The sequence below is a fragment of the Ascaphus truei genome, chromosome 14 (assembly GCF_040206685.1).
Source record: "Ascaphus truei isolate aAscTru1 chromosome 14, aAscTru1.hap1, whole genome shotgun sequence".
Classification (NCBI taxonomy): Eukaryota; Metazoa; Chordata; class Amphibia; order Anura; family Ascaphidae; genus Ascaphus; species Ascaphus truei.
Window position 1 is genome coordinate 29021306 of NC_134496.1, and position 26130 is coordinate 29047435.

The 26130-nt window shown below is 42.2% G+C and overlaps 2 protein-coding genes across 7 annotated transcripts in view; one reads left to right on the forward strand and one right to left on the reverse strand.

Moving 5' to 3' along the window:
• AMOTL2 (angiomotin like 2) overlaps positions 1-15286 on the reverse strand; it is an 84207-nt gene extending 68921 nt beyond the window's left edge. The window contains exon 1 of the mRNA XM_075570276.1: positions 15171-15286. The gene's annotated coding sequence lies outside the window, so the exon portion shown is untranslated. The remainder of the gene's footprint in view (positions 1-15170) is intronic.
• Positions 1-26130, forward strand: part of CEP63 (centrosomal protein 63) — a 59309-nt gene that overhangs the window by 2977 nt on the left and 30202 nt on the right. Inside the window, exons 1-5 of one of the 6 annotated variants that reach the window (XM_075570279.1) lie at positions 15061-15422; positions 15681-15998; positions 17671-17739; positions 18597-18774; positions 20023-20118. In XM_075570279.1, coding sequence (XP_075426394.1) covers positions 17696-17739; positions 18597-18774; positions 20023-20118 — 318 coding nt within the window. In that variant the 5' untranslated portion in view covers positions 15061-15422; positions 15681-15998; positions 17671-17695. Of the gene's footprint in view, positions 1-15059; positions 15423-15680; positions 15999-17670; positions 17740-18185; positions 18280-18596; positions 18780-20022; positions 20119-26130 lie in introns of those variants that run through there. The other 5 variants (XM_075570282.1, XM_075570278.1, XM_075570283.1 and 2 more) reach the window with 5 other exon arrangements.

Here is a 26130-nt window from a genome sequence, read left to right on the forward strand (position 1 = left end):
ACCTAGTCTTAGCAAATATAATTAGTTTCATATTTTGATAATAATAACGCTGTAAAAATAATACATTCTGTTACTCTATATCAGGGGTGAGCAAACTTTTTCGTCTGCGCCCCCTGCCTGCTCCCCCCCCCTTTCCTGGAAACGCAATGTCATTTGACGCCGTGTTGCCATGGCGACATGTCGTCAGAAGCCATCGGAGATCAGGTAAGGGAACTTACAGAGGCCTTGCTCGCGATGCCCTGGCATTTAATGTAAATGTTTTGGGGAAGAGCGCGGGACCTCTGTAAGCGCTGCGCCCCCCACCGAAATTCACGCGCCACCCCAGTTTGCGCACCCCTGCTCTACATAATGAAACATCCACGCTGTGTCGGATCCATTTTTGTTTGATACATAGCACCTTAATTCTGTGCTAACTATCAACGGACTTTTAGGGCTCCACTTGGTGGCGATTTTGGCTCAGATTCTGCTTTTTGTAGCGTACAGAAACATTATTTTTTTTAGTACATTCCATCAACACCTGTACGTAGGGTGACCAGATTTTCAAATTGAAAAACCGGGACACTTAAAAAAATTATTTATAAAACAATGTACATTCCGTCACGCCCCCCGTTGCCATGACAACGAAACACTAACGTCAGGCGGTGACATGGTGCCATGACCATGTGGCATCACGTGATGCCTCGTCACCATAATGCATCCCGTTGTCATGTCAACTTGATGCTGCGTGACGTCACGGAGCGTCTCGTTGTTATGGCAATGGGCATTACGGGACATCGTGCAGCCATGTTGACGGAATTTGGAGGGGAGGATACAGCCAAAGGCAAGATAAATATATAATAAAAAGATCTAAAAAATATGTTATCTCCGGGTTAGCCTTCAATAGAAGGTGGCAACCCTGGCTGCAGTGTGTGTTTCTGTATATAGAGGTGGGCCATGCAGTGTGTGTTTGTGTGTATAGAGTTGGGGGCTGCAGTGTGTGTTTGTGTGTATAGAGTTGGGGGCTGCAGTGTGTGTTTGTGTGTATAGAGGTGGGGTCTGCAGTGTGTTTGTGTGTATAGAGCAGCTGTGCGCAAATTGGGTGGCGCGAGACTGCCTGCGGGGGGTGCGGGGTTTACAGAGGCCCCGCGCGCTTCCCGAATGCACTTAAGGCCTCTGTAAACCTTTACTTACCTTGGCTCCGGCGGCTTCCTACACGCGTCAAATGACGCTGCAAGGTCATGTGACGTCATGTTGCCATAACGTCATGACGCCGGAGCCGACGCAAGTAGGGGTGAGGAGGGGGTGCGGGGGTGAGGGGACCGCCGGCAGGGGGGTGCAGGTAAAAAAAGTTTGCGCCCCCCCGGTATAGACGATAGAGGATAGTGAAATCCTCTATCAGAAATAAATAAAACAAACCACTTTGCAGCCTGAAATCAGAAATGTACTTTCTAATCTCTACTGTACCTAATAAAAAATTAATACATTAATTAAAATTACATAAATAATGAAGACATTAAAATTAAATAAAAAATGAAGTCATTAATTCAAATTAAGACATTTTAAAAATGTGACATTCCCCATTCCTGACCTGACCTTGTGGCTTGTGTATATAATATTACAATTTGCAAACTAAATACAGGCAGTCCTCGTTTTACAACGCTTCGTTTTACAACGAATGGCTTATCCAACGCTATGCAATGCATACCTATGTTTTACAACGCCAAAACGGCTTATCCAACGCTCTTACGACGCTTTGCAAAGTTGTTTGTGTATATAATATATATATATTAAACTATATAATATATTATTTATATGCAGCACACACATAAATGATATAGTGTATATACTTTAATATATATATATATATATATATATATATATATATATATATATATATATATATATATATATATATATATATATAAAATAAAGTATATACACTATATCATTTATGTGTGTGCTGCATATCTTATTGCCTGCGTAAAATATTTGGTGTATTAGTGCGGCCTAATATGGGTCAGCCAGATAGGGGTTCCCCGAGATTTTGCTAAATACTTCAAGGGTTCCTCCAAACAAAAAAGTTTGCACCCCCCTGGTCTAGTCTATCTTCTTAATTCACCTCCTAGCAGAGCTAATAAGTACTGTAAGTAGCAACATATATTTATAATACACAACCCTATTTCCCCTACAGGCAGTCCTCGGTTATCCGACACAATGCGTTACTCAAAATGGCGTTGGAAAACGAAACGTCTTAAAGTGAAACATGTTTTCCCATAGGAACACTGTTTAAATGAAAGGTTCCGTTCCTGAAGGCATTTTTAACAGTAAAATACACCAAATATTTTACGCAGGCAATAAGATATGCAGCACACACATAAATGATATAGTGTATATACTTTAATATACAATATAATAAAGTATATACACTATATCATTTATGTGTGTGCTGCATATCTTATTGCCTGCGTAAAATATTTGGTGTATTTTACTGTTAAAAATGCCTTCAGGAACGGAACCTTTCATTTAAACAGTGTTCCTATGGGAAAACATGTTTCACTTTAAGACGTTTCGTTTTCCAACGCCATTTTGAGTAACGCATTGTGTCGGATAACCGAGGACTGCCTGTAGGGGAAATAGGGTTGTGTATTATAAATATATGTTGCTACTTACAGTTTCTTCACCTAAATACTCTTTGTTTCATATCTTTCATGATACATCAATCGTCGTTCCTTAAAGATAGGAATTAGTCATAATTAATTTTAATAATATAATATTTTATTGATTTTTTGAGTTTGTGTATAATAATAAAAATTGTATGTTTAATCCTACTACGATTTCTCTCTTATGTATTTAAAGAGAGAATCTTTTTATTAGAATATTTTATGAATTATATAAATATTCATGCACTTAAAACCTCACCTAGACATATGGGATAGAAATGAGAGCTGCCCAAAAGCTATGGTGTTTTAAATAGTTAACCTTTTGGAGGAGGGGTTAACAGTTAGTTCCAGTGGGTATATAAAGACCCCTAGAGCAGGTCACAAGCACTCCTGATGAAGACGTCACTTTAGAGCGTCGAAACGCGTTGAGTGTGACCCTGAGACTGAGAGAGAGAGAACGTTGAGCCCGTGACGTCATCTCCAACCGGCCGGAATTCCGGAAGTGACGTGACGGCTGTTCGAGACGCAGTCTGGGTGGCGTGCAGCAGCAGCAGTGAAAGGCGATGAGAAGTGATCTGAAGATTACATACTCCCTATGCTGTATATCCTTTTGGATCCTGTAAGCCTCCAATTCTTTTATTTGTGGATAAAGTGTTTGTTTTATCCCTGTGTTTTTGTCTCTACTTGAGATCTCAGATCCTCCTATGGTTTTACCATTTTGTCTGGCTGGTTATACGTGCTATAGCCTCCTTATCTAGCTTTCTAAGTTTTCTTAGAAACCACTTTACTGTGTTAACATTATTACACCATGTAGATTTTGTTTTTATTTTAAGGTGCAACTGCTCCCCTGATTTCCTGTACTTACAGTACTTATTAGCTCTGCTAGGAGGTGAATTAAGAAGATAGACTAGACCAGGGGGGTGCAAACTTTTTTGTTTGGAGGAACCCTTGAAGTATTTAGCAAAATCTCGGGGAACCCCTATCTGGCTGACCCATATTAGGCCGCACTAATAGTGCTGGCAACGTCGCGTCAAAACAAATGTATTGACACCATCGCGTGCCATTATAGTAGGAGCAACAGGACGGCGCGACGGCTTGGTCGCAATCGCTGGAAGTCACTTCAATTTGATTTTTCCAGCGACCGCAGCATGACGTCAGCACTATAAGCGCGGACTTAGGTTAATTTCACACCTCACGAGCCCCCTCTATTTCCCACCCTCTACACATGAATTTCTTTCTCCCCTCTGTCTCACTCACTCTGCTCCCCTTCCGGCTCGCATGTATTTATCTCCCGTGTCTTACTCCCTCTTTTCCTCACTCACTCCCCCTCTCACTCGCCCCCACCTTCTGTCAATTACCCCACTCACTCCCCCCACAAAATACATACCAAAAAACCCCACCCCGTATTACATAATAAAAAGAACCCGCCGCCCCAATACATTTTTAAAAGACCCCCCCATACATATTTAAAAAAATTGGGCAGCACAGGTAAAATCATCATCATCCTCATATACCCTCCCCCCGCATCTCCCATCTCTCCCCCCCTGCATCTCCCATCTCTCCCCCCCTCCCATCTCTTTCCCCCCATTCTCCCATCTCTCTCCCCCCCTCCCATCTCTTTCCCCCCATTCTCCCATCTCTCTCCCCCCATTCTCCCATCTCTCTACCCCCCCTGCATCTCCCATCTCCGCCTCTCTATACCCATATGCCTACCTCAGGCGGCTGCGGGTTCGGCGGAGGCGGCAGACTGGGGCACGCGCTCACAGGAAGTGGCGCAAGAAGCTGTGAGCGGGCTCTGGGGGGTGGAGGGAGAGCAAGCCAAGCTGCAGAGGGGAGAGAGAGCCGGGTACCGGAGGGAGGGTGAGCCGGGTACCGGAGGGAGAGCCAGGTACCGGAGGGAGGGAGTGCCGGGTACCGGAGGGAGGGAGGGGGCGCCAGGGAGCCGGAGGGAGGGCCAGAGTGCCAGGGGAGGGAAAGCCCTGGAGAGCCAAAGCCCCGCCCCCAGCATCATCCTACCTTCATCTAAAGCCCCACCCCCGGCATCCTCCACCAATCCCCTGCGGGCCCGGCATGTTCAGCCCTGGTATGCTGAGAATACTTACTTACATCCTCCTCTTCGCTGCCGCTGCCGCCCCCACGCACCGCCGCAGAGTGCAGACACATTTAAAAAACCAAGAGAAAATCCGGGACATTTCCGGGACAGGACCGAAAAAACCGGGACAGGACCGAAAAAACGGGACTGTCCCGGCAAAACCGGGACGACTGGTCACCCAGAACTGGCCATTTCAGTGCACCAAAACAAATGAAGATATATATTTTTTTACACTGATGGTGCAGATGGAGAAATGTCAGATCATTAAATAGGCGCACGCGGGCGCAAATAAGAATTAGATTTCCCTGCACCAAAAAAAAGCTGTTTGCATCGGTTACCACAGGTGCCACATCTCTTTGGCTGTCGTTAGTAGCAAAATAAGTTTACACTCAACTAATTCAAATTCAAGAGAATTTTTTTTTTGTGGGTTTGCCTGTAGATGCAATAAATTACAAACATATTTACAGCAAAAGAGATTAGGTAAAGATGGTAACCCCCCTCCCCAAAAGCATGTGGTTTCTATGAAAATATTAAAAGTTTAAAACATTTTTTTTTTTCCTTACGGTCACTTTTTTTTTTTTCAACAAAAAGGTGGCTACCAAATCACTCTAATAATAGTTGTTCTTGTATAGCGCTGCTACTTTTATGTCATGCTTTACAGGCACAGTCCCTGCACTGTACAATCTATGTTTTTGGTGTTTAAGGCACAGGGAGATAAAGTGACTTGCCCAAGGTCACACCAGGAATTGAACCAGGTTCCCCTGCTTCAAACTCAGTGCCAGTCAGTGTCTTTAGTCACTGAGCCGCTCCTCCAATTAAACACATTAAAAGGGTAATCCCACAAGGCAGGCATAAAAGGAGTTTAAAAAAAACATACAGATGTCTTCCGCTCCCTTAAAACAAGTACAGTATGTTCTAATTATCGTATTCCAGCAAACAAAATGAATATACTTTTTATACATTATATTATTATCGATATAATTTTGTTATTTTTATTGATTTTTACAGGGTTCCTTGTAATCTTTTCTAGTAAAATTACTTATTATTTTACAGACAAAAACAAGAAAATAAGCCGAGAGTAAGCTCTATTTCTCCTTATAAACCATAAAAGTACTTTAACATCTTGAGTTGAGGATCAAATAGTTGAAATAGTTGCATTTGCTTTGCATATATAATGCATATTTCTGTAATACAATTCATCTTTGAAAACATCTCACCCAAATTGTTTAGGTCACGGGTGATTACTATAAATCAACTCACAAATTATGTCGGATAGAACATATTTGGTGTGGAATGCAAATGAGATATATTTTACGGGATCTTTCACTGGTGTTTTAGTTGTAAAAAAAAATAAATGTAAAAAAAAATAAAATAGTGTTTTAGTTTTCACCAGAACTAAATTGGTTTTGGTTTATATAAAAAACAAAAATAAAAAAACATAAAATAAGCAAGTTTTGATCCGAAATTTGGGCAACATTTTTACGAAAGTTCGCGTTTGGATTTCGAACACGCAGACCTTCCAATCCTTACTATTTTGCACCGATAATTCTTAAGGAATACGTTGAAAACTCAGCTTTCAGGCGATCTTCCTTGGCAGACCTCACAAGCGAATCAAACATAGCCCTATGGTATGCAGTAATGTCAAACATGGTTGAAACAGGAAGTGCACTAGCTGTCATTTTGTCATACACAAACCTTGTTTTCCATTTAATATTGTAAAAATGAAGAAATGTTCTTTTTGATATTTCCTTTACTTGGAGTCATCTACGGCAGTCATAATAATAGGTTTACTCCTCCAACCAGCTAAAGTAGGACAAGCACTTCCTTAAAACCGCCCTATATAAGGGTGCATATACCATCTCAGCTCGGTTACCTTCTTGTCAAAGCAAGTACAAAAAAACATACTAATAATGAAAGAAAACATACAGGAGATAAGTACCCTGCCATAGAGAACATGAAGAAAAGGAAATATCAAAAAGGTAAATTTCTTAATTTCTTCTATGTCCTCTATGGCAGTCATAATAATGGGATGTCCTAGAGCAATTTAAAGAAGTGTTGGGAGGGAATACTTCTTTTTATAGTTGGAATCACTGCTTTAAGCACCTTCCTACCCAACCTTGCATACTGAGATGATTGAACATGTAGACGGTAATGTTTCGCAAATATGTGTAGCGAAGACATGCTTTACAAATATCCTGAGAGGCCTGGGCCTCCTCCGCCCAGGAAGTGGTAATAGTTCTGGTAGAATGAGCCTTCAAACCTGCTGATTTATAGGCCTCAGTAATAGCGCCTTAGATCCATCTGGATATAGAGGCAACAGATGCTGCTTGACCCTTCCTGGGTCCATCAAATAACCTAGATGTTTTCCTAAAACTATCCGTCATTTGCACATATGTCATTAGAGCCCTAACTACATCTAGATTGTGCCACCGACGTTCCCCATCACAAGTTGGATTGGTACAGAATGACGGAACCACTATGTCTTGATTAATATGAAAATCTGATACAACTTTAGTCTGAAAATGTGGAATGGTCCTTAAGACTATCCTGTCCTGGTATATCTGAAATAATGGCTTGTGGCAGGATAGTGCCTGGAGCTCTCCAACCCTACGTGCTGTCTTAATTGCCATAAGGAAGACGGCTTTTATTGTGAGTAATTTCATAGGAAGCTCGAGAACCGATTCAATGTTGGATAAAGTGACCTGCTCCAGCACCAGATTCAAATCCCACGGAGAAAAAGGAATCCTGATTGTGGGTCTAACTCTAGACACGGCTCTAATAAATCTAACAAACATAGGATCCAGTGCAATCTATTTCTGATAGAATGCACCTAAAGCAGAAACTTGGACTCTGCGTGATGGTGGTTTCAACCCCTTTTGATATTCTTGTTGAAGGAAGTCCAGTATACTAGGGATTTCCAGAACCCACTGCTCCTGTAGTGATAAATCTGTCAAGTTCGCAAACCACATTCTTTTGGGCTAATACAGGGCTATTAGAAGAACTCAAGTTTTGCCTCTCTTGATCTTGTTCATCACCCGCTGCAGAAGATTGAATGGAGGGAAAATGTAACAGAGATTAAAGCCCTAAGTGATTGAGAACCCATCTTAGATTGTAAGCTCTTCGGGGCAGGGATTTCCTTTCCTATTGTCTGATTTTACTGCACTTATTGTATAATTATAATTCCCTGTACTGTATTCTTTGTGAAGCGCTGAGTACACTTTTGGCGCTATATAAATAAAGACATACAATACAATACAATCTCAAGCCACGCTTTCGGGTCGTGCCATCTGGACATGTATATTTGCACCTTCTTGTTGACTGCTGATGCCTTGAGGTCTACCTCTGGTGGACCCCATTTTTTAACTAACTGATCGAAGAGTTCTTGGTTCCCTTCCCACTTTACTGAGTGTATTGAACATCAGCTGAGAAAGTCAGCTTTGTAATTTCTGTCTCCTGAAATGTAAACCAGAGAGATGCAGGGCAATGCTTTCGCTGCCCTGTGCAGGATTCTTGAGGCTTCTTTGAGAACTATCGGACTCCTTGCTCCTCGTTGTTGGACAGAATCCTTAATGAGAAATGGCTGAATGTAGGTTGAAGACATTGTATGGCATAAAATATGGCTCGAACTTCCAACACATTGATCAGAAGTTTTGTTTCCAGACATGACCAGAGTCCTTGGATCATATGATCCTGACAAATGACACCCAATCCCGAGTCTTGCGTCGGTCTTTAATACTGTCCAGATTAGAGGAATCAATGGATTTGCCTTTTTTAATGTTTTTGATTGAGGTCCACCAATGTAGATTGTGTCTTTTGCTCGGTAACAACGTGGTCTGGAATTTAGTTTGGGATTCTGGTGCAGCCCTAAAGTGAGAAAGTGTCTCTGCAGTGGTCTGAGGTGAAACATGGACCATAGAACCTATGTCCATGACTGAGCTGAGAAGACCTATCAGATCGGTGAATTGTGCCTTTGATGGTTTTCTGAGTTGTTTGAACTATCGGACCTCTACAATGATCATATGAAGCTTTGGGGTAGGTAGTGACACTAGGCCTTCTCGTGTGTTGTACACGACTCCCAGAAATTTAAGGACTTGAGCCAGTTTTTCTTTAGGTTTAAGATTCAACCATGATCTTCCAGTACGTTGTGCATTATACACAGATGCTGTTTGGCAGCCCGGTCTCACAGGACTTAGATCAACCAATCATCCAAATATGGCCCCACAAAAATGCATTTTGTTTTAACAACGCTGCTACCACTACCATGGCCTTCGTGAAGCATCTGGGCGCTGTAGCCAGTCCAAATTGGAGAGCTGTAAACTGGTAGGGACAGCCGTTTAAACAAAACCTCAGGAAATGGCAATATGAGACTTTTATTGGAATACTGGAGATAAGCATCTTTTAGGTCTATGGATGCCAATTGACTGTGTGGTGGAGACTATTTGAACCTTCCAGCATTTCAGTTCCTTCTGGAGAGACCTTACTGGCTTGTTCTGTGTGTGACCCGACACCTCTGCGGATACCATTTCACTGCTGGTGAGGAAAAAGCCTGGACTGTTTGGGACTTGTCTCGCTGACCTCCATTATATCCATGAGCCTGTTGTCTTGACCCTTGTGCAGTAGAGTTTTACACTCTCAAATGCGATAAGTCCTGCTTTACTTGTGAGAAAGTCTGTGGGACAGTTTTATTTTTTTATTAACATTTGTATACAGTTACGCTATGGAGCTTGCGCGAAATATATATATATATATATATATATATATATATATATATATATATAAACATATATATATAAACAAGAGAAGAAGTGAATAAAGTAGCGCCACTCATAGACCAGTGAAAAATAATAATAAACCCCTTTCAAAGTGTAAAAAATCAAAATGCAAAACAATCCTATAATGAGTAGAACATATACAATTGATATAAACAAACTAAAATATACACTCAAACATATAAAAAATATATATAAATATGTATTGAAAAATGTTAGTACAGTCCAAGTGTAAATGTCCAAACCCCAGAATAAGTCCTGATAGGTAATGCAGGAAAACTGTACAGAATCCAAGGGTCCACGGCTGCTCTCAAATGGAAGAACCACTTCCAAGGCAGAATCTATAGATACAAAAAGAAGACAAAAAGAGTGCACGCCCCATAGTGTGATCCTGTACATTTAATAAAGGGAAGGGAATGGCGAAGGGATTAAAAACACTTACAAAGTATAAGTGATAAACAAGCAGTTTGTGATAAAAAGATCACCAACGATGCAGGAACCGTTCCGTGACGTGCTCGCAGTCCAAACGAAATCTCTGGGCAACACCCGACACCAGCTGTCCTTAACACGATGGATTGAAGTCCTCCACACAGTGTGGCATTCGAGTTGGCCTCAATTCAGCTTCCACACGCTCTGGCCGTAAAGCGTGCAAACAACGTGATGACGTAGTGTCGTAATGTACGTCCCTGCCGCGTTTCGTCACAACAAATGTAACAAGTTACATTTGTTGTGACGAAACGTGTCAGGGACGTACATTACGACACTACGTCATCACGTTGTTTGCACGCTTTACGGCCGGAGCGTGTGGAAGCTGAATTGAGGCCAACTCGAATGCCACACTGTGTGGAGGACTTCAATCCATCGTGTTAAGGACAGCTGGTGTCGGGTGTTGCCCAGAGATTTCGTATGGACTGCGAGCACGTCACGGAACGGTTCCTGCATCGTTGGTGATCTTTTTATCACAAACTGCTTGTTTATCACTTATACTTTGTAAGTGTTTTTAATCCCTTCACCATTCCCTTCCCTTTATTTAATGTACAGGATCACACTATGGGGCGTGTGCTCTTTGTCTTCTTTGTGGGTGTGTGTGTGGGTATATATATATATATATATATATATATATATATATATATATATATATATATATATATATATATATACACACACAGGAAAAATAAAAGACTGCGTCTAGTATATCTGGATGTAATGACTAGTATGGTGTATAATTGGATGTTGATTATAAATGGAACACCTCTAGTGTGTTAAAGAATAACCACAATATGATGTTAAATACTGACAAGTCTAAAGTGCACTAGATCAATATATAAATGTCATGTATTACAATGCATATACCAAAATAAAAATGTATGAATAAAAATAATATAAAAATACACGCAGATCGGACGCTTTTTCTTCTTTTTTTCTGATATATATATAGCAACTGTAAATACACAGTAATATTTACAGTTGCTATATGCTTTACTGTGGAGGGTTTTTGTCACTTTTTTACCCACCATAACCTTAATAAGTATATATATATATATATATATATATATATATATAATCAGAAAAAAAAGCGTCTATACATATATATACATTTCAAGTCATGCTAGTAAATTGATTTTTGAGTGGGAATGCAACTTTAAACTAATATATTTATGTCCATTGTGTACCTATATAGGGGACACTATGTATCATCATCTCAAGCCACTGCTGGATGAGAGAGAGGAGAGAGGAGAGGAAGAGAAAGAGGAGAGAGAGAGGAGAGAGAGAGGAGAGAGAGAGGAGAGAGAGAGGGGAGAGAGAGAGTATATATGTATATATATATATATATATATATACACATATATATATACACATACACACACACACACACACACTCTTGGTGAGGCCTTCATCCAGCAGTGTATTGACAAGGGCTTGAGATGATGATACATAGTGTCCCCTATATAGGTACACAATGGACATAAATATATTAGTTTAAAGTTGCATTCCCACTCAAAAATCAATTTACTAGCATGACTTGAAATGTATTCATACAGCAGCTTAATATAGTATGTAATTATATATATATATATATATATATATATATATATATATATATATATATATATATATATATATATATCATTGAGACTATATGGCTGCTGTCTCTTATCCCAGAATCCTCTGCATGTCTCATCCTCCCTGTTCATTGGCTTCTCCCTCTCAAGGGCAGCAATAGAATCAGAAAAATTAAAGCTTCATCTGATTGTAATCGGACATGTTGTTCTATCCCGGGCTGCAGGGGTGAACTTTAACAAGATAAAGAAAGTAATGAGAGGAGAGAATTGCATTTTTAAGAGCTGTACTCTTACACAGGATATATCCTTATTGCTCATCAGTCAGTTCGTCTAAGGTCCTATCCTGTGTTCCTATGGGGTTTTTCTGCCCTCTTGTGGTCTGTCAATAAATAGAAATAAACATACTATTACAGTACGTGTGGGATATGTACCTCAGTGACATAATACTTAATGTATACTGTACAGTGGTCATGTGCGGATATTTTAAACTCCCAGAGTTCCACTACGTTTTTATAAATACAGATTTGCAATCCCGCTTTATTTTTTTGGCATAAATGTTACTCGTATGATGGCTTTACAAAACTGCAAAACTGCTTTACTGCAATGATTAATAAATGTTCTCATTTTAAAAACGAGGCAGTACCACTACTTTCATTCAGCCACTGCTCGTATAGCTTAGCAGGTTTAATCTGAACCAAGCCGCCGAGAAGGGAATTTATGTCAAATACTCCTTCTGTTCCCCAAAACGTCTTCAAAAAAATATATATCCCGTTCTTCCAGCGACTGTTCTAGACGTATTTGTTTGATGTCTTTTAAAAACATTGTTCACCTTATTTGTGTAAAATAATTCACAAAGGTTTTAAAAATCGGCGCAGAGCATTTAAAAAAAATTATTATATGGAATGAAAATAAATGAGCCACTTTAGATGGATGGAAGGATACAAATAACAGAAAACATAGGAAGTGGTTGCATGATTGCCAAGTTCGCAATGTAACACGCGCCATGTACAACTCTGCCGCCCCCCGCCCCCCCCGGCGGACCCCCTGGCACTCAAAGGGTTAAACAATGAGCCCGGTGTAAACGGACGCAAAAAAAATCCGCTATGTCTGAATAGGCAAAAGATCATTTTAGCAAATAAAACACACGTCTGTTTTTATACTTATACATACAATAGAAATAATGCTAACTTCTCTACAACCATATCATTTATGAAATCAGTCATTGGTCTGCACGCTGCTGTAGGGTTGCCAGGTAGCTTCTCCAAAAATACTGGACACAATGGTGAAAGGTGCGACACTCTCGAGACACACACACACACACTTGTCCAGAGAGGTAATACCGGTATACACACATACACGCCTAGAGAGGTAATACCAGTATACACATACACCCCCAGAGAGGTAATACCGGTATACACATACACCCCCAGAGAGGTAATACCGGTATACACATACACCCCCAGAGAGGTAATACCGGTATACACATACACCCCCAGAGAGGTAATACCGGTATACACATACACCCCCAGAGAGGTAATACCGGTATACACATACACCCCCAGAGAGGTAATACCGGTATACACATACACCCCCAGAGAGGTAATACCGGTATACACATACACCCCCAGAGAGGTAATACCGGTATACACATACACCCCCAGAGAGGTAATGCCGGTATACACATACACCCCCAGAGGTAATACCGGTATACACATACACCCCCAGAGAGGTAATACCGGTATACACATACACCCCCAGAGAGGTAATACCGGTATACACATACACCCCCAGAGAGGTAATGCCGGTATACACATACACCCCCAGAGAGGTAATACCGGTATACACATACACCCCCAGAGAGGTAATACCGGTATACACATACACCCCCAGAGAGGTAATACCGGTATACACATACACGCCCAGAGAGGTAATACCGGTATACACATACACCCCCAGAGAGGTAATACCGGTATACACATACACACACAGAGAGGTAATACCGGTATACACATACACCCCCAGAGAGGTAATACCGGTATACACATACACCCCCAGAGAGGTAATGCCGGTATACACATACACCCCCAGAGAGGTAATGCCGGTATACACATACACCCCCAGAGAGGTAATACCGGTATACACATACACCCCCAGAGAGGTAATGCCGGTATACACATACACCCCCAGAGAGGTAATACCGGTATACACATACACCCCCAGAGAGGTAATACCGGTATACACACACGCCCAGAGAGGTAATACCGGTATACACATACACCCCCAGAGAGGTAATACCGGTATACACATACACCCCCAGAGAGGTAATGCCGGTATACACATACACCCCCAGAGAGGTAATACCGGTATACACATACACCCCCAGAGAGGTAATACCGGTATACACATACACCCCCAGAGAGGTAATGCCGGTATACACATACACCCCCAGAGAGGTAATGCCGGTATACACATACACCCCCAGAGAGGTAATACCGGTATACACATACACCCCCAGAGAGGTAATACCGGTATACACACACGCCCAGAGAGGTAATACCGGTATACACATACACCCCCAGAGAGGTAATACCGGTATACACATACACCCCCAGAGAGGTAATACCGGTATACACATACATGTCCAGAGAGGTAATACCGGTATACACATACATGTCCAGAGAGGTAATACCGGTATACACATACATGTCCAGAGAGGTAATACCGGTATACACATACATGTCCAGAGAGGTAATACCGGTATACACCCCCAGAGAGGTAATGCTGGTATACACATACACATCCAGAGAGGTAATACCGGTATACACATACAGTACATGTCCAGTATTACCTCTCATTTTTTACTGGACAGTGTCCAAATACAGGACAGTCCGGTTCAAAACTGGACGCCTGGCAACTATAACGAGCTGAAGTGGGAACAGAGAAACCTAGGCGCTAACCTACAAATGCAGATCCAACAAGATAGTACCAATGGGTGTATATTACCAGCAGACGATGATAGGTGCCCCTATACAGTGATGAGGGGAGACCTATATAGATGCAAACCCCTTCTGCTTCAACCCCAATGGGGACTATCCAAGACCCTTGACATGAAAGATGAAACAAGAAAAAAGGGGGAGCGAGGGGTTAAAAAACAATAACAATCAGAGGTCTAGGGTTAAAAGACACACACCCCAAACTTCCAAAGAGGCTAGGTGCGGGGGGGGGGGGGGTGCGTTTGTGACATGACAAATCAAGAGGCAAAAATACAAAGATAAAGAATAATAAATGACAGGTGTGTAATTATTTTTGAGGCTTAGATATCATTTCTTGGTGATGTGTCCGTGATTTATATTTGTGTTAATTAAAACAGTCACAACGTTCTCAATATTCCCGCCAAAAATGTGAGGACGCCTCTGAAGCTTCGTCGGCCATCTTTCTTGAGGGCAAGTGACCAGGCCCTGGAGCAGGCATCACCGCCGCTACAAGGAAAACTCTGTTCTGATCATACAGACCGGGCAGAGAAGTACAAAAAATAAATAAATAAGTATTTCTCTCGCCCCTTTTTCTCTTCCTGAGTAACTTCAAGGGGTAAATAAGCAGTTCTAACCTTATCAAAGGCCCACCGACACTCCCACCTCAGTGATGTAGCTGTTTCGTTCAAACGTCTCATTGGCTGTTCTCTTAGCCACCCCACGCAAAGTACTCTGAGTACCCGCCCTCCCTCTCCGAGTGTTACGTCTCTTGGCAGGCTCTCGTAGCCCGAGCCGTGACTACCGGCGGCGGTGGGACAGCTCCCTGTGACTGGCCTCTACCGTTTCAAGCGCCGCGTTGATATTAGAGTGGGGAAAAGTCCACACAGGTGAGAGAAAAAGCCCGTAGGCTACTGTCACAGAGCCTGACGCGGCCATTTTGGATACGGGCACTTTGCCCTTAGTTTCCTGTAGATGACAGATGGAAAAGCGGTTCTGGATCGGGGTTTAACTGGAGAGTGTTAACACCACTATTCCTCAGTGGTCATTGTGGGCATTTTTTTCCTGCAAGGAAGGGGCTAGAGCAGCAATCCCACCCACTTGTTTTATTTTTCCATATTTTGTTATTTTTATTTATTTTTTTACAGGAATTGAACCTGGAGATCATCCGGAGCGGAGTTGTATTACTTTTAACTTCAGGGACAATCCGGTTCCAGAGATACTTCCCGGCTTAGTTGCCAATGTTTCAGATCCAATCTGGGAAACCAAAATGGCTGCCTGTTCCCGCGGGCCAATAGAATGCCGCTGTTTAATTGGAGGACATTGCAGCTTCCTGTTGGATTGCTGCGGCACCATCTTGGAAAATCCAGGAAACAATACCGGGGTTACCGGGAACTAAAAATCACTCCATTAACTCTGATGGTTCGAATTCTGTAAACAAAATAATAATGATAAAAATCTTAAAGGTGGGTTTACTGCTGTAATAAGAGATCTCTTTAGGATTCTGCTGGCAGCCCCGCTCTCATTACAGATGAAGAAAAGTCAGAGCAGCACACAGCCACACGGACATAACAAGGCACAAAATATATTTAAAAAATGATTATTTTTATTTGAACCATGTTCAAAGGCAAACATTCTCCAACGCGTTTTACATTTCTCAAATATATTTTTTGCCTTGTTATCTTCTGGTGGCTGTGCACTGCTCCAACATTTCTTCATCTCTGTTGGACGTTACTGCGGTTGATCTGAGCTGTGGCAAGTAACCCTCCCTTAGGCTACGCTTATAGTGTCGGCGACGGCGATGTCAGGCTACGGTTGCTGGAAAAATCAAATTGAGATGACTTTCAGCGATCACGACCAAGCCGTCGTGCCGCGCTTACTATAAGCGCAGGCGACGGCTGCAATTTATTTGTTGCGACGTCGCTGTCGCCGGCACTATAAGCACAGCCTTAGGCTATGATTATACAGGAGCTGCTGGGCGGCAGCGCGATGCGGTGACGTCACCACAGCGATCCGGCAAAGTGGCAAGTTGAATTGCAAGCACGAGGCAGCCGAAGGAGACAGGGTGGCGGAGGCGTGGCCGTGAGCGGTTCGCCCTCATTGGCTGAACAGCTCACGTGACGTGGCCGTCGCCTGCCGAGAACAAATTCCTCTGTCTCCTCTCCAGTCTGCCGCCTTGCAGTTCGGCACTGCGCGGCCGTCGTGATGGGTATGTTTGGTTACATTGGACTTATGCGCTTTGTTTTTCAGCTGCGCGCGCTGCCGCCGGCCGGTTTAGGTATAATCACGGTATTATGTGTTGGAGCAAGAGTGAGAACAATTGTAGATTTTTAAGACCCTTTACATTCCAGTGGTTTATCCTGTATGGGACGTTTTACTGAAGATCATTTATAGTATCAAACGCTTAAGATCCGTGGCTTCTATATATTGGAGTAATATACAAGGCTTCTCATCTTTGAGCCAAGGTAGGCGTGGAGTTAGTTAACCCCAAAGAAACCCTTAAGAAAGTATAACCAACAACAGAAAGGCCCAGCGCAACACAGAAAATGACACAACATATAGTACAATACTTCAGTGCTTATCTGCTCATGAGTAAGGGTCATTTAGTTAAACCCTTTGGCCAAAAAACTATAAGCCTGCAGCCAACTTAAGAAAGTATATTCAATCGACTTACTTTACTCACACTCAGGGGGCTACTACTTCAGCAATATAAATCGGAAATTATTAAGTATGTTAGTCCTTGCTCTCCGTTGAGCACCCATGTACAATACTTCCTGCTCTCATTTATACTCCGTTGAGCACCCATGTCCAATACTTCCCGCTCTCGTTTATACTCCGTTGAGCAGCCATGTCCAATACTTCCCGCTCTCATTTATACTCCGTTGAGCACCCATGTACAATACTTCCTGCTCTCATTTATACTCCGTTGAGCACCCATGTACAATACTTCCCGCTCTCAATTATACTCCATTGAGCACCCATGTACAATACTTCCCGCTCTCATTTATACTCCGCTGCTGTCGAGGCCAAAAATAAAGTAGCGTAAGAGTCCTGCACCAAATGAATGGTAGCTACCAGTACAGAAGGGGTTCACTTCCTCATTCCCCCCTCCCCCCTATCTCCCTTCTTGTAATTCAGTTGTGGAAGGCGTTGGACATTCGTAATGGAGGCCCTTTTAGGAGCAATACTGCACCAGGAACGAACGGGGTGAGTATATAGGGGAAATGGGTGAGTTTATAGGAACATGCCATCCTTTCCACCCACGTGTCAAAGGACTGACATATGTCGTCAAAAGTGGTATGGATTAACAACATGTTATCTTGCCGTGCACTGCAAATTAGATTGTAAGCTCTTTGGGACAGGGACTTGTGTGTGTGCCAAATTCTACTTGCACCACATAAGGACAAAAATTTAATTTATTTGGAATAAAGAGGTACTTATCTTTTAACCTGACGTACCAACCTGTTAAAGGAGGACTCCAAGTGAAATGTGACACCTTTTTCCAGGATAGGTCAGAAGCAACAGTGGGTTTCCAGAGTTGAACCTCGTTAATTTCAGCCCCGGAAGACCCCCTGCTTCCCTAGATAGTTACCTCTGTAGGTGACGTGTGTACTTCCTGTTTCCTGAATCTCCCGTGTTACATGGGCCAATAGATCCGTCGTGGGTTCCTGTTGGATCGCGTGCTCCGGTCGATCTAAAATGTAATTTTGTTGCCCGAGCAGGAGATGGTACCGGGTCACCTTCAGAGTTAAGTATCTCTGGATGCATGCGTTCCCCAGAGCTTATCCGTGTTCATTTCAGCTCCGCTTTCCGACATACTTACAGAGGAAGGTGCTGTCTCCTATAAGGGGAAACAAAATGGAGGTTTAAACGGGCCAATAGGAAGCAGCAACATCATTCGTCATGGCTTCCTATTAGCCCGCGTGATGCAGGGGATTTTAGCGTCTATAAGATACCGGCGGCACCTCTGGTAAATATCTCGGGAAGCAGACCCCCTTCCTATACATGGGCGGGGAGGAAGGGCTGTTGGTTTTAATCTCTGTCCCTCTCCTTGTCGCTCACAGGGGACAACAGGCTTCCTGCGAGGCGGAGCTACAGGAGCTCATGAGGCAGATAGACATCATGGTGGCCCACAAGAAGTTGGAGTGGGAAGCGCAGAACCATGATCTGACTGCCCGCCTGGAACTCCGAGAACAGGAGCTCAGCTTAGTCCAGGCCCGGCTGGAGAAGCTCAACCAGGAGGTAGAGTTAACTAACTTGCAGCACAGATAACATCACAGAAAGGAGGAACAGGGCAATTATAAGTCATTTGGGAGATCACGACGTTCTAGGTATGTCATGGTCACTTGTTCAAAACAGAAATGGAAGGGGCTATGTCAGAGAAGTCCTTTTCCCCTCCCCCCTCTTGACTATTTCCTGAACTGGGGGGTCCCTCAAAGTTTCTTTGTGGCCCCCTGACCTCTGGGGATCCTCCACTTCCTGATATATCCTTCCGAACAAGGGAATAACCCTCTAAATTAACTGCTCAGTCGTGAGTTTCATCTCGCCATGTTTCAGTAATGCCTATGATATCATACTGCTCCCTTGTAGCTATTAATTCAAAGTAACCCATTTTATCGGTCAGGCTTTAATGCATAGCAAGCATGCATTTTAAAGTTTTTTTTCTGTCTGTACTATTATCTCACCTGCTCCTGCCTTTCTATCGAAATTGGGTTTAGTCTTTAGAAGTTTTCTAGTATTATCTGTATTTAATATGGGCGTCTCCCTGCTTGCCAAACTCCCACTCCCCCCATTCTACCTCGATGACCCCTTGCTATTTCCCCATCCCTATCTATTCTATTTAGTTTGTTTCTTATCCCTCCCCCCTCCATCCTAGTTTAAAATCTCCTCCATATGATGAGAGTCCTTGTGATCAATTGCTATATGTGGTCCACGGGATAAAAAGCATAGTAATTCAATTGAAAAAACGTTGTTAAAGTTTGTACGCGATTTAATTTGTAATGTATGATGAGATCAGCAAAGCTTGGGGAGGGGGAGGTAATGTTGTGTGTCAACTTAACATCGACATTTCCAGAATTTTGAAGGGTTTGCTTACAAACCTTGACTGCAGTTACATGAAGTTTTTTTCAATTGAATATACCGTATTTGCCTGACTTATAAGGCGACCAACTCGATTCCAGCCTCTGCCAACTGTAAAAATAGCTAACATGCCGGCTGCTGTGTTACACAAGATAGAAAGAAGCTTCGATCCTCTGTAAGCTATTAACACAGTAGCCGCCTGCGCATGTGCGAAGGCTCACGTGTGCGCAGCTGGCTGGGTTAATAGCTTACACAGGACAGAAAGGAGTGCAGACGTGTGCTCCTTTTGGTCCTGTGTAAGGTAATAACACCGCTATTACCGGTAACGACTGTGTTGCTGCCGCCTTGCACAAAACGTCACTGCCGGCATTGTGTAATATATATATATATATACTTGACATATATTTTTAGGCCAAGGCGGTAAGGCTGCAGCTGCAGATGCAGGAAGAAGAAAATCACAAAAAGACGTCAGCGCATGAGCAGCAGCTTGCACGGTTTCAGGAAGAGGTGAGTTACGCCTATCAGCAAACTCCTTATCACACACACCTCCCATAATCCCTTGCTGCAGTGCAACGCGTGCCTGATCCCCGCTGGCAGCAAAAGTCTTACAATGACCTAAATTCCTTTTTTTAATGTATTTTACTTTTACTGCCTTAACCCCCATTCCACATTAAAGCAGCAGACCGCACTGATCACCATTTATTTTTGCAATTTATTATTAATCTTGTTTATACTTTCTTTAATAGATTTCTTCCTGCACTTTCAAGCACTGTTTTTTTTATTTTTTAAATCCGATGCTTCGTTCGTGAGATAAAAGTGTTTCAAATATGGAGGTTAAAATGGAGCTCTCCCCAGGGTATAGTTGAAAGCTAGAGATGAATACAGCCACTAGTACGCTGAACATCACGATTATATTGCCAGTCCCGTGGGGTTTTTCTCATCTGCTTCCCGTGTAAAAAAAAATAAGGCGGTTTCTATTTTCTCCGGGCCCGGTGAACAATCCCCCTATACATACAACAGATCACAAACAGTCTGACCTTCTTCTTAAAAGAGGTTGGGTCAAGATTATAAAACACTCTAATGCATTTGGTTACTATGTTGATATTAAAAGTTTAAAATTAATATTTAACAACACTTTTGATTCTTCAACATTTGTTGAATCCGCCACGTTTAACTGTAGCACTTCCACTAGGATTCTTATGGTCCCTTTAACTCTTATAATACCTTATTCTTGTTACATCTAACGCCTATTTCGCCTTTTTTCCTGTTGGTGTAGCTACGCTATATCACCAAATTCTCTCTACACCTGTGTACACCTGTTATATACTTCTTCCTGTACCTTATCTGTTACGTCATTCAGTTTCCTTGTATCTTATTCTTTCTGTTATCCGGCGCTCTCTCTACTTTATTCCTTATATTACCCGGCGCGCGCTCTACTTTATTCCTTATATTATCTAGCGCGCTCTACTTTATTCCTTATATTATCCAGCGCGCTCTACTTTATTCCTTATATTATCCAGCGTGCGCTCTACTTTATTCCTTATATTATCCAGCGTGCGCTCTACTTTATTCCTTATATTATCCAGCGTGCGCTCTACTTTATTCCTTATATTATCCAGCGCGCGCTCTACTTTATTCCTTATATTATCCGGCGCTCTCTCTACTTTATTCCTTATATTACCCGGCGCGCGCTCTACTTTATTCCTTATATTATCTAGCACGCTCTACTTTATTCCTTATATTATCCAGCGCGCTCTACTTTATTCCTTATATTATCCAGCGTGCGCTCTACTTTATTCCTTATATTACCCGGCGCGCGCTCTACTTTATTCCTTATATTATCCGGCGCTCTCTACTTTATTCCTTATATTATCCGGCGCTCTCTCTACTTTATTCCTTATATTATCCGGCGCGCGCTCTACTTTATTCCTTATATTATCCGGCGCGCTCTACTTTATTCCTTATATTATCCAGCGTGCGCTCTACTTTATTCCTTATATTATCTAGCGCGCTCTACTTTATTCCTTATATTATCCAGCGTGCGCTCTACTTTATTCCTTATATTATCCAGCGCTCTCTCTACTTTATTCCTTATATTATCCAGCGCGCGCTCTACTTTATTCCTTATATTATCCAGCGTGCGCTCTACTTTATTCCTTATATTATCCAGCGCTCTCTCTACTTTATTCCTTATATTATCCAGCGCTCTCTCTACTTTATTCCTTATATTATCTAGCGCGCTCTACTTTATTCCTTATATTATCCAGCGTGCGCTCTACTTTATTCCTTATATTATCCAGCGCTCTCTACTTTATTCCTTATATTATCCAGCGTGCGCTCTACTTTATTCCTTATATTATCCAGCGCGCGCTCTACTTTATTCCTTATATTATCCGGCGCTCTCTCTACTTTATTCCTTATATTACCCGGCGCGCGCTCTACTTTATTCCTTATATTATCCGGCGCTCTCTACTTTATTCCTTATATTATCCGGCGCTCTCTCTACTTTATTCCTTATATTATCCGGCGTGCGCTCTACTTTATTCCTTATATTATCCGGCGCTCTCTCTACTTTATTCCTTATATTATCCGGCGCTCTCTCTACTTTATTCCTTATATTATCCAGCGTGCGCTCTACTTTATTCCTTATATTACCCGGCGCGCGCTCTACTTTATTCCTTATATTATCCGGCGCTCTCTACTTTATTCCTTATATTATCCGGCGCGCGCTCTACTTTATTCCTTATATTATCCAGCGTGCGCTCTACTTTATTCCTTTATATTATCCGGCGCTCTCTACTTTATTCCTTATATTATCCGGCGCGCTCTACTTTATTCCTTATATTATCCAGCGTGCGCTCTACTTTATTCCTTATATTATCTAGCGCGCTCTACTTTATTCCTTATATTATCCAGCGTGCGCTCTACTTTATTCCTTATATTATCCAGCGCTCTCTCTACTTTATTCCTTATATTATCCAGCGTGCGCTCTACTTTATTCCTTATATTATCCGGCGCTCTCTACTTTATTCCTTATATTATCCGGCGCGCTCTACTTTATTCCTTATATTATCCAGCGTGCGCTCTACTTTATTCCTTATATTATCTAGCGCGCTCTACTTTATTCCTTATATTATCCAGCGTGCGCTCTACTTTATTCCTTATATTATCCAGCACTCTCTCTACTTTATTCCTTATATTATCCAGCGCTCTCTCTACTTTATTCCTTATATTATCTAGCGCGCTCTACTTTATTCCTTATATTATCCAGCGTGCGCTCTACTTTATTCCTTATATTATCCAGCGTGCGCTCTACTTTATTCCTTATATTATCCAGCGCTCTCTCTACTTTATTCCTTATATTATCCAGCGTGCGCTCTACTTTATTCCTTATATTATCCAGCGTGCGCTCTACTTTATTCCTTATATTACCCGGCGCGCGCTCTACTTTATTCCTTATATTATCCGGCGCTCTCTACTTTATTCCTTATATTATCCGGCGCTCTCTCTACTTTATTCCTTATATTATCCGGCGCGCGCTCTACTTTATTCCTTATATTATCCGGCGCGCTCTACTTTATTCCTTATATTATCCAGCGTGCGCTCTACTTTATTCCTTATATTATCTAGCGCGCTCTACTTTATTCCTTATATTATCCAGCGTGCGCTCTACTTTATTCCTTATATTATCCAGCGCTCTCTCTACTTTATTCCTTATATTATCCAGCACTCTCTCTACTTTATTCCTTATATTATCCAGCACTCTCTCTACTTTATTCCTTATATTATCTAGCGCGCTCTACTTTATTCCTTATATTATCCAGCGCGCTCTACTTTATTCCTTATATTATCCAGCGTGCGCTCTACTTTATTCCTTATATTATCCAGCGTGCGCTCTACTTTATTCCTTATATTACCCGGCGCGCGCTCTACTTTATTCCTTATATTATCCGGCGCTCTCTCTACTTTATTCCTTATATTATCCAGCGTGCGCTCTACTTTATTCCTTATATTATCCAGCGTGCGCTCTACTTTATTCCTTATATTACCCGGCGCGCGCTCTACTTTATTCCTTATATTATCCGGCGCTCTCTACTTTATTCCTTATATTATCCGGCGCTCTCTCTACTTTATTCCTTATATTATCCGGCGCGCGCTCTACTTTATTCCTTATATTATCCGGCGCGCTCTACTTTATTCCTTATATTATCCAGCGTGCGCTCTACTTTATTCCTTATATTATCTAGTGCGCTCTACTTTATTCCTTATATTATCCAGCGCTCTCTCTACTTTATTCCTTATATTATCCAGCACTCTCTCTACTTTATTCCTTATATTATCCAGCGCTCTCTCTACTTTATTCCTTATATTATCTAGCGCGCTCTACTTTATTCCTTATATTATCCAGCGTGCGCTCTACTTTATTCCTTATATTATCCAGCGCTCTCTCTACTTTATTCCTTATATTATCCAGCACTCTCTCTACTTTATTCCTTATATTATCCAGCGCTCTCTCTACTTTATTCCTTATATTATCCAGCGTGCGCTCTACTTTATTCCTTATATTATCCAGCGCTCTCTCTACTTTATTCCTTATATTATCCAGCGCTCTCTCTACTTTATTCCTTATATTATCCAGCGCGCTCTACTTTATTCCTTATATTATCCAGCGCTCTCTACTTTATTCCTTATATTATCTAGCGGTGCGCGCTCTACTTTATTCCTTATATTATCCAGCGCGCTCTACTTTATTCCTTATATTATCCGGCGCTCTCTACTTTATTCCTTATATTATCCGGTGCTTTCTACTTTATTCTTTATATTATCCGGCGCTTTCTACTTTATTCCTTATATTATCCGGCGCGCGCTCTACTTTATTCCTTATATTATCCGGCGCGCGCTCTACTTTATTCCTTATATTATCCAGCGCTCTCTACTTTATTGTGCCTGTCGCTTTAAACACAGCAAAAATCAACATAAGAGAATAAGCCAAACAAAAAACCCTATCTCTGCTTTGGAGACTATCTACACATGTAGCTCAGCCCTCTCTGACTGGGTTGGTTAGCTAAGCTATTTACCAGCCCCAAATCATGGAGACATTTATCAATACACATAGACATAGATAATAGTCTTATACGAAAAGTCTTATCTGTTAGCTGGGCTGCTGTAGGGGAAGCTTCTCTGCTCTCTTGGATCCGCACCCGTGTGTGCTAAGGCAATCTCCGGGATCCAGGTTAGAATCTTGTCCCCTTTGTCTTGTGGTCAGCTTGTCGCTCAAGACATCTGTCCTTCCTTGGTTCAGCCCAGTTGTGGACTAAGGAACCTCTGCTCTGTCTCCTAGTTCAGCTCAGGTGTGAGCTAAGGAGTCTCTCTTCCTGTCTCAGAGGCAGGATTTTTCTACCACCTGTAATCAGCCAGGTGGTGTTGGATAATTGCCTACCAGCAGTTAACCCCCACACTGCTGGATTAGAGGCACATTTGTGAACTGGGATAAGTCCCCTGTTACACTTATATTATCCGGCGCTCTCTCTACTTTATTCCTTATATTACCCGGCGCGCTCTACTTTATTCCTTATATTATCCAGCGCTCTCTACTTTATTCCTTATATTATCCAGCGCTCTCTACTTTATTCCTTATATTATCCAGCGCTCTCTACTTTATTCCTTATATTATCCAGCGTTCGCTCTACTTTATTCCTTATATTATCCAGCGCTCTCTCTACTTTATTCCTTATATCACCCGGCGTGCGCTCTACTTTATTCCTTATATTATCCAGCGCTCTCTCTACTTTATTCCTTATATTACCCGGCGTGCGCTCTACTTTATTCCTTATACTGATGCCTGCTGTTAAAAGCAGCAAGCCATTCCCCACCTGGTAGCACTTAGGAAAGTGTAAGGGGTATTTAAGGGTTTTTAGCATTGTTTAGTATCCGCTTCCACCTTAAAGGCTGCCTGTGTGCAGCCGAAACGTTGGATTTCTGCTGGATTAAATTTTCTTCTTTGTGATAAGACTGTGTGCCTGGACTATTCTCTTTACCCTGATACCACTTGGGGACCTGGTAGGACGACCCCCCTTGGTCCGTGGGCACCGGCAGGTGACATTATACTGCTTTATTGCTTGTGTGCCAGATCACCTCTTTCTATTAAAAGCAGCACTCCCCCATACTTGTTTTTTTGTACCCCTCATTTTTTACAGGATGGGAACCCGGGGTCCTCTGAATCTGAACAGCTCTATTTTCAGCTTCGGGGACCCCCCGGTTCTCGAGATCTCTACTGGTGAAGTTTCTGGGTTTAAATCTTCTGTAGAAAACCCAGTGACTGTCAAATCTCCAGCCAATAGGAAGGGGCAACGTCACCGGTTGCCACTTCCTATTGGATAGCCGTTTAAACCCCTTTAAAAACCATGAAGTAACACCAGTAACTTCACCCGGGAGTATCTCTAGAACCAGAAGGTCCCAAAGCTGAAAATAGCACGGTTAATCTCTGGGTAATCCCTACGGTTCCAATCCAGTGACGCT